Genomic DNA, 12,902 nt, shown 5'->3' on the forward strand with positions numbered 1-12,902 from the left:
TATTTTGAAAGGACTTAAGAAGCCACGAGGCCACCTGCTCCTTGACATATGCTATGCAGGTATATATTCTAAAAACAAAGCCCAAAATAAGGTTCAGACAGAGTAATTGAAGTAAGTGGAGTGTGATCAAGAATTCAAGAAAAGAGAGGGAAGAAATCACTGTCCATATATTCTGCAATACAGAAGGTAACAGGAGACCAAGTGGAAGTGCTATGAAGAGAAAAGAAACTCTTCTGTGCACGCTGCAGAGTAAAGCACTCTGTAGGCAGAGACACCTTCAGTAGATAAGCAGACAATACTTTTTGAAGGAGGGAAAACATGAGACAGAAAGAGTTTGATCAATATGCAGAATGCTCTGAACTTAGGTGATACTTTCAATGGCTTTTTTTGTTCGATGGCATGTTAACTTCAATAGCAAGCATCCTTTAGAAACACCAACAGTCATTTTTTAATTTATACACCAAGAAATGGAAGTTTTGTATATCCTCTACCATACTCCAATGATATTCAAGGGCCCAGCTTCCTTTCTAGGACACCAGCTTGCACATTTATGTCCAAGTAGTTCCCCCAAATCCTTATCCAGGAGGACATTTAGGAAAGAACATGCAATACACAAGCAAGACTAAGGACAGTCAGAACAAGGCAGAAGGAAAAGATCTAATGGACCATGCTGCCAGTGAGCCAATGGCAATTTCTGAAAGGACAAGCACTGTATTTGCTTTACTAGAAGCAACATGATTCGAGTCCATTAGCACATGGCCCGAAAATATTCTGCTAATACAGAATTCAGGTTCCATGTTTCAACTTGTTTGCATTCCCTCCTCATTCCCCAGCCAGGGAATCCTCCTGGCCTGGAAGAAAGCAGGGGGAAGACTTCTAGAACCTTCACCCAAAAATGCCAAATGCACAACCAACCAACATGTCCAGGGGGTGAACAAAGATCTGAAAAGCCAAAAGAATCTGTACATGACCCAGCACATACGAGCTGGCATCAGGGAAGGAGATGAATGCATAATAAATACAGCAATAGCAAGAACATTCTTAAAAGCCACTGCGGTCCCAACACTGATTACCTTTTTTTAAACACAGATTCACAAACATGATTTAGGTATGCGGGGCACGCAGATCAGTCTGGATGATGGCACGCATCACACACCAATACTCTGGACGTTACTACTGCCAAACAAGATGTTTGGTGAAGACATACACCAGAGTCAAACACTTCCAAAATCCAGCAACCTTTTACAGTTGCAATGCTTCCTTTTAGCTGTATCCAGGGCTCTTCTCTGGCGGCATTTTAAAAAGGTTACTGGAGGCAGCAATAGTGGCTTTCTCAGCTGCTGGTGTTTTCCCTGTCCATTCAGAGTTCTGGGATCTCAGGGATGGTGTTGCTGGTAGCTCTGACTCTGCTGCATCCATGTGGGCAGATAAAGTTGCTGGAATACAAAATTGCAGGAAAGGGGAAACAGAGGAAGAGAGTAGGAAAGGGCAATAGAAAAAAAAAAAAAAGTTAGAACAAGTGACTTCAAGGCAAATGCCTTGTATATATAATTTCTTATATGAAGGTGTTATTTAAAAATTCCTTTAAAATATAGGTTCTTGACAGCATTCAAACCTTTGCCTTAATGATTCTCATATTCAGCACTCCAAGTTCTCAGTCTACTAACTAGTTCCCTTAGTCAAAGCTCTTGTTGAAAATAGTGAGCTTTAGCTGTCACATACTTAAACTGACTCAATTCATAATCACTCAACTGAAGATAACTTGACCTCTCCACAAAGACCTAATTAACCCTGTATCTGAGAATTTTGAAGGCTTAGCAAATTTTAGGTTGCAAAGCTCAGTTAAAGAGGAAAACATACCTCTCCTCCTTACACAGTAAAGGCAGTTCCATGAATCTCCACATATATCCAACACGGTCAATCAGCCTGTAATAACAAGAAGCTACTTGCTAAGCTAGGTTGGAATCCATTCTCTTTTTCTCAACACAACCACTGCTTCAAAATGGGACAGGCTATAATTAGCAAGAGATTTGCAGATCCATAGATCCATAGCTCAACCCAACAGTCACCTAAACTTCCAGAAGGACTGTCAGAAACCTAGAGATGTGAGGGTTTACTTCCATTCTCAGTATCCCAATTCACTCAATTCTCACAAGCAAAACAGGACAGGATTAAAAAAAAAAAAAAAAAAAGAGTAATTGCCACAGGAGTCTTTGAGGCAACTGGAATTTTTTTGAACAAGTAACTGCTTAAGTACGACACACATCTCTTTTTCATTGTGTTCTCACAACAGATAATAGTTGTTTGTGTGTTTTTATTAGAAGCTGCATCTGCTGCTCTGTAGTGGATGAAGGATAAAGAGGCCATAACAAGCCTCAACTAGAGGACCGATTGCTTTGAAGTTTAAATAAAAAGTTGGTTCAATGCTTGAGGTTCCACACTCAGTAGATCTGGAACCCCAACAGTCCTGCTTCTGTACACCCAAAACAGTGAGTCATTCCCATACAACCACAACAACCCAGCTGATAACAGTACATTGCATATTTTACCTCTAGCCCATCAACTTCCTCCATCTGAAGGTCACATGAAACACGCAAAAAAAAAAATAAATGTAAGTCAAAGTTCTTAAACTAGTAATCACCACCACACTATGGGCCCCTTGCTAGCAGCCTCCCCGCTCAGGCTCTCCATCTTTGCTCATACAAAGAAAAAACGCACAGGACAAACAGGCTCCTTGCTGCTGGGTACCATCACACCGTGACAAAGAGTGAATGCTTTAGCAAGAAATTGGAGAGGGAAAAATTCATCAAATTGCTACTACTCATCAGACTGTTCTCTGATAAGCAGTTTCAGAGGCTGTTAACTGGCACCTTTTAGAAGTTATTTTTTTGAAGCTAAGTGTTAATATATGGGAAGCAAATAAAAATCTTTTTACGCAGATTTTTACCCCAGACTAACTGTAATACCTGAATAGGATGCCAGTTACCATGTACACTGCTACATATATAGCGGTCTGGACCACATAAACATTAAAAACATCAGTGTAAAGTTGGACAATTGTTCACCATTTATTTCACAACCATCTATACTTGTGGCCTGACAAACAGAAGACATGACAGTCTTCATCAGATCCCTTTCAAACCAGAAAATAACTACCATGACAATAACATTTTATACAGTATTTCTCAGACAATCTCTACTGTGCCACTGGGGACATTGTTTCAAATCTATTGCACTGCAACAGAAAGTAACTAAACACAAGGACACTATCCATGCCTTTTGAAGCCCTTAAGTCTCAGATCACTGAAAGTTCGAAGGATCTTTCTCACTACAGACTTTCTTCCTCCCTAGGCACTGGATGTTGGTCCCCCAGTTGGATGAACTTCTGGTCTAATCCAGTACAGACAGTCTTTACTTCCTCCAGATTTCCTTATTCTACTGCCAAACTACACCAGTCAGACTTTTGTTCTTACCTGGTGAAAGCCTCATGCTTTAGGGCTCACACACTGCTCAGTTGTGTAATGTGGAAAGCACTAACTTTCATTTTCAGTCTCTCTCAACATTTATCTAAGTTTGCCCAACTTAATTTTGATAACAATCACTTTTTGAAGCACAAGCGAATTCTGAATTTTCTACCCATATTTTATTGCTCTCAACAGCGAGGCCTTTTTCCAAAATGCTTTAAAAGCTATCTCATTTATGGTATTTAGGCCAGTTAGCCTCAAAGAGCAGGACTAATACCAGAAGTTTAATACTATAACAACACAAGAGACCTAGGCACTTCTGCTACAGTAATGCATGGTTTTTGACATTCATACAAGGGTCTCTGACAAAAGAGAGCAGAACTTTACCAGAACCCATAAATACTCACATTCATGGAAGGATGCGAGAAGACATGGAATAAAATTGGTTTGCTTGGCTCCCAAATAAACATATCTCTAGCTCCCTTCTCTCATTCCTGCAGCTAGAAGGGAAATAGCATTCACATCTCATATGCCTTTTATTAGCATCTTCTGATTTCAACCAAATTCAACTCAAAACTTTCTGTGGATGGTGAGGGGTGAGGCGACAGGGGAAGATTTGTAGCTGCGTGTTTAAGAAAGAAGCTAAATTCATCACACTGACAGGGGAGAGTGTTGGCAGAGATTTGAGCTATTTATTCTTTTAGGAATATCCTATAAAGAATGACACGAGGAAGCCTCTATCTGCAGTCTTGTTCATCACACTGGTGAGGAGTCCGATAACAGATGTATGCAGTAGCGTGATTTAGTGCCGGGAGCTGGCCCCTGATGTGTATTAATACAGCGGCAAAGCGGAACGAGCCCCTCTTCATCACTCATCTCTATAAAAGAGGTGGAATCCGAGATGGCCCGATGTTCGGCAGAGCAAGCCCATTTGTTCTGCTGACTGATGGAGCCAGCTCAGGCTGTGTCCTTCACCTCCATGGGGCACTCAGGTTGCAAAAAAGGAGATCACTGAAGCAGGACCTGGTCAACAAGTGAGACGAGAGCAGTTGGACTCAGCTAAGGAGCTATTTAAAGGTGAAGAAATCCAGCACTCTGTGTGCCTGCAGTGACAGGCATGGGCCCGCATTCTGCTTCACCTGTGTTTCATCTTTTGCAGAATTAGTAAAACACCACAAACATAAAAAGCTTCTGTAGTGAGAAATCGAGGCTGCCATGATTTCTGAGGTACAGGGGAACCCCAATATAAAACATTTACATAGGTGCGAGCAGATGCATGGCAGGGGAGAAAAATCTATGAGTCTTCAGTTATTTCTATATCATTTCAGAGTAAACCTATGTATTTCTTTAGGCATTAGTAATTCCACAGTCAGATCCCCTTTGACAGAAATAATATCAGATTTCAGAAGCTTCCAGGTTACATGCCCAGGTTGTGCACCAGCTGCAGTCTGGAGACCGCTGTAGAAAGTCAGCTAGGACACAGCTTCAGTTACCTAATCACAAAGTTTCCTTCCACAAGTCAGTATTGTAGCAAACTCTGCTCATAGCTGCTAACTTTCCTAGGGATATTTCTAAATAAGGTCGAAGGAAGAGATCTTTACCATTTCTGACCATTAAAGACCTTGCAGCACTTTTCTTTTGATGAGCAGCATAAGCATCCTGTCCAGATTCCAGTAACTATACTCTCCTTCCTTATTTTGTAATACATACTCTAATTTTCTTTACCTCAACCCTAAAAAAAAAAATTAAAAAATAACCTTTCAAACCTTTGTGCTATTTTCCAGTGCCGAGTTCCACTCCAGACTCAACTCTTCAAAAAGTGTTCACTATACAATTTGCCTAGTCAGCTAAGTATAATTTACATAATATTTTGAAACATGTAGGCATAGAAATAGAAGCTTTCCCTATATAAGGTGACCAGCAATGCAGTATACAATACACTCTGAACAATAAATACATAGACAGGTAACATGGGGACAATGAGATACTAGCACTCATACCAAGAAAACCTATTATCCCAGAATCAGAATTCTGTGGCTGCAGATACATCATTTTACTAACCCCTTCACTACAGAAGTTTGAATATCCTAGCATGGAATATTCAAAAGCCAGGAAAGAATATCCCAAATAAACAGTCAGTAACAGGTGAATCTTTTGCTAAGCAACAGATTATTAATTTAATGTTCTTTTCTCTTCTTTTTTAATACAGAACCTTTCAGACAGTCTGTAATCCAGATCTGAGCCTGGAGAGCTAGCACAACTTTCTTCCCTACATCATTATTCTATCTATAGAATATCTATATCTATACATCATTGTCTATCCACCAGCCCAAGGAAGAAATCCGAACTTCATTCCTCCTATTCATCATCAGTTCCTTTGGCCTTCCCCACTGTTTTTACATCACCTTTTTCCCCATCAGCTTACCCACCGCCTTGTTACCAGATTACAATAATAGTTTTCTAATAAGCTAGTTGGAAGGACAGGGGTTGCTTGATAGTAGGCAAAAATATTACAAGAGAGGATAGGATGAAAGGCCAGCAAGAAGTCTCCTAAACCCCTCTGTGTTCTGCAGATTAAAACTTTTTCAGATGCTGATGATAATCAAACACTTTCCAGAAATATGCCACATGAAAATAAATCAGCATTTTACATCCCCAGAGCAGGAAGAAGAAAAAAGTGACTATTTTCATTCACAAGAGTAAGTCAACTCCCAAGAGATACATGGTCTCACCCAGTGACAACACAAAAACCGCCAGATTTCTGCTCCTGTGAAAGTGTCTAGAAGCATCCTGAAAAAGGGCACCAGAGCCACCACCTAATGTCAGCCCAATGCCGAAGAAACACACTGTGTATACTGATCACCTCCTTATTACCATATACTGCATAATTTAGGAACGGTGGAAATAACACCTTATGAAGAAACAGATTATTAACTCCCATACAGTGAAGAACTGTAAATTACATTAACTTACCATAGCTGCATCAGCAAAGATATGTTTAGTAGGCAGCTTTTGATGCTATGTAAAAACACATGATATTCTCTCTCACACGTTTCACCAGTTTCAAAATCAAGGTGATGCTATTTTTGACTATTGTGCCTCTGGCACTTTGCTCAAGAGGGACACAACTTTAGAAATGCCGGCACACAGATAAATCCAGGTTACCTGATGTTGGGCTGGACATGGAGGCTGCAGCTGGCTTTCGTTTCCTCTTGATGTCCCTTGAACATGGTGGTCCCAGGTGCACATTTGCTTGCCTATAGAGAAATTAAAACAAATTAAATTCTTCCAGTATCACCTTCCTGTAAGACTCTGGCCAATTACCCTCCAACTCCCGCTTTCCCAGCAGCTTCTTAACTAGTAGGCAACACAAATCAAAAGGTTCTCAGGGAAGTTTTGCTCACATTCTTTGTTAATACACCATTATGCTCCCATTTCTTTTAAGAGCTCACGCACTTGAACTGCTCAGAAGAATAATTATTTCTTAGCCTTTAAAGGATCTGGTTTTGTATTAACTTTAAAATAACTCTTTGCGTAAGTAAAGATGTGATCAAGCAGCGATACGACACACGTCCTACCATTACTTCTATAAAAGTGTAACAAATGTCTGCAAGATTGCTGTGAAGAAATTGCATGATATTTGCTCCCTTATTCAGAAATTATTTTGCAACCTATTTAGAATTGCAGAGTCACCTTAGACTGTAGGCTATATTCCAAATGTCCATGCATATTGTTCCCACTACAGTAGTAAGTTCATAAAGTTAGGAATGCAAAACTGTCTCACACACTTGCAAAATGATGATTTCCTTATCAAAGCACTGTGAAAACAGCTGAATCTGGCTTACAGTAATACAGTCCTGCTGCACCTGTAAACTATCTGTAAGGCATAATCTGTCCCAGTCATATCAACTGTTAAGTCTGAAGCCTACTGATGACCATTTCAGTTTAACCATTTGCCAAGTAAAAAGAAACCTGCGTTATTGGGACTGACTTGAACTGAGCACTCCTCCAAGTTCTAGATGCAGGAAGAAGAGAAGTTTAATTCAGAAAAGACAGTCATGGCAGCAGACCAGAGAACTTTCTCAAATACAATCCATAATGAATACAAATGTAATGATGTTGGGTTCAAATCCCTGCTTTGTCTGAGACAACAGAGTTTCTTTGGCAAGTTTCTTGGTCACTCTCTGCATTAGATCTGACATGCAAAATGGAGAACTACAGTGCAAGTAAAATCTATTAAAGATTGTGAGGTGCTTACATGGTGTAAAGATTGGAACCATATAAATTTCCATGATTAAGTGATGAAAAGCTTGTGTGTCTTTAAAGCTTGTTATTTTGAGTAAAATAAAATAAAAATCCTGAAAGTTTAAACAAACGTATTTATCAAGTACTGAAATCTTTTACAGATAACAAGAAAAGTTCACAGCTTCATCCTTCCATGCCAAAATCTACTTCCAAAAAAAAAAAAAAGCAGCATATTTTTAATATACACAATTTTAGACGCTGAATTTATGCAAAACCCAAGTGTGCTGTTGTAGCTATACAGAACAGTGTAGGGAGCACAAAAAATTTCCTATACAAGCCAAGACTATAAATTATTTGAATGCTGCTGGGTCTACCTACTTATGTGTAACAAATGCGCAACCACAAAATAAGAATGAAATATCTATCATTCTGTCTTCTCAACTAAAATTCAAGAGTTCTACAAGATGTATAGAAGATCTGTAATCTAAAGCTGACATTAAGGAACAGTTTCAAAAATTTTTAAGTTGTGCTAAGTTTCACCAACGGCCAATTTTTAAAAACTGGGAATGCATATTAATATAACCAGACACAGAATTCTCCTGAAAACATGAACTAAAAGCTTTCAAAAATACCAGCACACCTATAGACTGCATACTCAAATCTTGTGTTCGTACACAGAAGTGACTAACCTCTAAGTGACTTCACATATGCCAAAAACTGCTTTTGTACTTGATTGTGATAGTGGCTATACAGCATTTTAGCATGGTTCTACCACGTATTCTGAAACATCTAGGCACACATAGCCCAAGGAAAAGATGGTCTCAATCAAGTGGAACTTCAGCTTTTTATTTTGCATCACTGACACAGTATTAGATTACTAACTAGACGACTACCTAATTATATATAATATTCCAACTCATTTTATCACATAATAATAAGGTCCCCTTTTTAATTTTATGAACTTACACCAACATTAGCCAGCTGATCCTTGATGGAGAATCACTACGGACTAGGAAAGAAGTAAACACTATCATTTTCAAGAGACACTATGCAATTTTTCCCAGTTCACAAATAGTACAGCTAGATTTTGAGTAAGAGCTCCTGGCTCTCAGCTGCATGCTCAAACCACATCTACCCTTACCTCACAATTACACAGGGGGTTAAAAAAAACAACAAAAATGAAACTAGAATACAAGAATCCCAAAATCCCTTCTTGTAGTGAAAGTAAAGGCAATTCATACTCCAGCTGCACACTAAGAGCAAAGATGCTGCATCTCACAGCCCTGCCTCTAGCACACAAAGGCTCAGAGGCCATAAATTGTCTCTGTAACATGTATTTCATTCGGGTTTATCCCTTATTGATCACCCACACTTTAGTTAGTAAATCAGGAACCTATTGATTACTCACTGGCTCTGACTGACCTGGTGGTAAAAGTGTCAGTTTCAAGTGGCTGGTGCACTTTACTGGCACCATAAATCCGCATACAGGGAATCTCCAGGTGGTAGGCACCTTGGGAGAGAGAGAAGCAGAAGAACGCATGCAGTGATGGTAGTCCTCATTCTGTCCATATCTTAAAGGGTGTCTGTGGTATAATTTATGAAATATGCATTTTTTGGTAAATACCACACTTTTCAATCTAAATTTCTAATCACTAGCTCACATACAGATGTTGTATCAGTAAGAGAACAGAATTGGTGAATCCTAGTTTAACAGTAGACCCCTAGAAACACCACCACCAGGAAAGTCAGATCACGGGTATGCACAGCGCACAACATTGAAGTGGACAGACTGAACTACAAATTGTGAAAATCTCACTGACAGGCTGCAACCATGAATTAGTTTTTCTGCCGAAGTTGAATTTTAACAACTCTTCTGAACAGTTTAAAAATTAGTCTGACATAGAACAGAACAGGGATGAGAGGAAATGCTGACAGAACATGCACATTCATGCATTGTCACGCACCCCTCTGTGAAGAAGTCTGAGGAACAGAGCTTTGTGGGATGAAAGATCTGGGCCTAAACCGAGAAACTAGAATGGTACTTACTCTGTCCTTACAGGCTTTTAAGCTCTTCTGCTAGGCTTCTATACTTTCTTCAATGTTGCACAAATGGTAATGAGAAAATAACTGCCTGGTTACTTTTGGACTATGGCTGGTTGATCATAAGAAAAAAAACAAAGTTGCAGTGCTCAGTCACAGTTGGATCTGCTAGGTGGCCAGAGACGAACATGGAAACCTAGTTTACAGTCTAGTGAGGATGTAAATTCTAACCTGGAAAGAGAAAAAGCAGAACACACCTGGAGAGACAAAGCAGGATCCAAAGTGCAGCTGCCCTGAAGGTGCAATATATCCAACTCACACTGCAGCCTCTCACTGCCAGGAATTAGTGAATGAAAAGTTACATACGTATAGAAAACAACTGGTTTATACGAAAAAAAAAAAAAGTCTGTCAGTGACAATTTATTTTTTTTAATCACAAGCTAAAAGAGTTATCCAGGAAATATGGATTCGTCTCTTGCTCTTAACATAGTACTTAAGGTACCTGATTCTGCATGCAGGTCATGCTGCAGAAAAAGCAGGCTTTGCTACCCAGAAAGCTGAGATTCACTGCTGTCTCTAATGTGGCAGAAGTAACACTTCCTTTCTTTTCTTTTCCACATATTTATTCTATGACACTATGGGGTCTTTGGGGGGGGGGGGTTGTTTTTTGGTTTTTTTAAATTAACTGTAATTGCATACACCCGACTCCTATCTCACTCCTACACTTCGAGGTGACCATGTGCTGGACTATAGGGCCACAGGAGCTTGCCACAATTTTACATCTACCACAGGGTTTCAACAGAAAATTAGGATTGGCAGTACAATCTGTGGGAGACAACACAGAGCACAAGCAGACACCAGCCCACAAAGAACATTACTGAACAGCATCAGGCCCTTGAAACCTTCACTATCTGTAAAGAAAAATCTAGAGTGCAAAGTGATGTCCCCTCTCTCAAAATTCGAGGTAAAAAAACCACCTCAATCTCACAACAGAGGTCTCCAGGAAGATCCTACAGAGCTAACTGTGACCGTGTGTGGCCTTTTTGGAGGCAGGCGGCACATCACACACTTGGGGGTGTATGTCTCTTGCTGTAATCTCACATCATCCAGCTTCTCTGCTGACAGACTTTATTGTCCTATTCTTAGAGGAAGCAAAGCACTTGGATTATGTAGTAAAAGCGAAAGGCAGCCATTAATCTACTGCCATATAAACAAGGGATGCCATTATCCTCATGTTAAAGTAAACGTTCAACAGAGACAGCCTTCTAAGAAGGATACTGCTACTAAAACTCCACACAACCCAGCTCTTGCTGTTGTGATGCTATATTCCCAGCAAACACAGGCCAAATAAAAGGCTCTTTCTCTAAGCCCTGAGGTGTTACCTGAGGCTGTTGATGGTGGCTTCACAAAATTAATAGTAAAAGCAGAGCTCTTCCTCCTCTTTAACTATAGAGCCAGCTGGTCACCAAAGTCTGATCTGCACATAACACATGTAAATCAATACAAGTTGCTCATCCAATCTGCACGCAAAGCTCCCATGCATGCAAGTGGTTCTTGCTATCATATCAGACTGAGGATACTCGCTGTGCACAGCAGAGTCTCCTCTGCCCTGCAGAGCCTCATGGGAAAGCTTCTAGAGCACGTTCTCAGATTCCAGAAACACTAACAGGTCGGCTCACTTCTTAAATCCTCCAAATCTTAGGTCTTCATGCAGCAGCAGTCTGTTCCCCAAGTAAGCATTCTAATGACGTAGCTGTTCCAATTCTAAAAGTCTGTGTGTGGCAAATGCAAGTGAACGTATTTTCTCCTAGTTTTCCATGTAAGCATACTAAGCAGAGATGATGTGATCCCATACATTGCATTCTCTGTTTTCATACTGAATCATGTGATATCTGTGCCAGAAAGAGTCCTAAGATTTGCCAAACCTGCTGAGTACACGGATTTGATAACAGCAGCATGCTTTATAGGCGAAGAAAGCAATAGAAAGTAAACAAATTCTGAAGCCAAGGGGAATTTATTTTTCACTCCACAGAATTAGGATTCACCAAAATGGGAGCATTAGGCCTCAGACAAAAGCATGTGACACTAGGTTGATAGCCGCTGTTCATTGCATGCTTGTCAGAAGAATTCAGTTATATCCCCAACTGGAATATTAGGCAGGCTTTAGCAAAGGAAGACATAAAAGTGCTCCAGCTAAATGCAAAAAGAGTTTACAAAAAATTAGGGAGAAAGATGCCTAAAGCAGTTGACAGCAGATATTTTTACACAAAGACAATTCCAGGAAGATGAAGATGTGTTGATAGGTTGCATGGAATTAACTGGATACTGTCCTGGCCAAGTAGGAAAGCATGAAATTGTGAACATCCATTCATTCCTTAAGCTGCCTCAGGAAAGGTTTGACATTGTGGGCAATCCTTGCACTTCTACATGCTTGGGCGAGAGACAGAAATGTCACGATCTTTGCACAGTTACAGAAGAGAAAGAACAAGATTTACTTTGACAAGCATATTTCTAGAGATGGAACTAGAATTAGAGACATTCAAGCCTTTTCACTCTAAGAGCACCACCAAATTCAGGGTATGGAGCAATTGGCAGTTTACTAGGAGATGATCACTCACCCCTTTAGGTCTTTATCCCATTTTTCAGGCAAGACAAGAGACTTGCTTCTAAACCAAAATTAAACTCTAGGTTTTTGGTTAATATTAAGTGACAGTACATGCAAAATAATTTTCTGCAATTCATCTGTACTGTTTAGAGGTCTGTCTAACACAATTCTTCAAATCTCCACCTCCAACATCTACTTGCCATCTGATGTCCACTTTTCCTATGACAGCCAGTAGGAACATTTAATTGAGTTTTTCACCCATAAATCCATTGTCAAGGCTAGGCAAACAATAAATAGCATTAGGAACAATTTATCTTCTACCTTCCTCTCTTATTCTACCTGCTATTCAAACTCAAACCGAAAGGAACATTGGCTCTAGGCTCTTCTGAAACTCTTACCCTGCCTCAGGGGAATAACATTCCACCGACTAACAACCTATAACATCTTCCTACTGATAGAGCCATTGAATAACCAAAATCTAATAAGATATTCCACTTGAGCCTGTACAAAATCCTCTTAAGCAGAAGGAGTTCAAGAAAAAAAAATTC

General features: G+C 39.9%; 1 protein-coding gene across 4 annotated transcripts in view; it reads right to left on the minus strand.

Moving 5' to 3' along the window:
- Positions 1-1,065: 1,065 nt before the first annotated feature.
- The window catches only part of GPATCH2L (G-patch domain containing 2 like), a 30,950-nt gene continuing 19,113 nt past the window's right edge, over positions 1,066-12,902 (minus strand). For 3 of the 4 annotated variants that reach the window (XM_009961422.2, XM_086462565.1, XM_009961423.2), the window contains 2 exons: positions 6,630-6,721; positions 1,066-1,436 (listed from right to left, as the gene is read on the minus strand). In XM_009961422.2, the coding sequence (XP_009959724.1) occupies positions 1,264-1,436; positions 6,630-6,721 (265 nt within the window). In that variant the 3' untranslated portion in view covers positions 1,066-1,263. Of the gene's footprint in view, positions 1,437-4,220; positions 4,343-6,629; positions 6,722-12,902 lie in introns of those variants that run through there. The other variant, XM_086462566.1, reaches the window with a different exon arrangement.

Source organism: Leptosomus discolor, chromosome 3 (assembly GCF_034619465.1).
Source record: "Leptosomus discolor isolate bLepDis1 chromosome 3, bLepDis1.hap2, whole genome shotgun sequence".
NCBI classification, from domain to species: domain Eukaryota; kingdom Metazoa; phylum Chordata; class Aves; order Leptosomiformes; family Leptosomidae; genus Leptosomus; species Leptosomus discolor.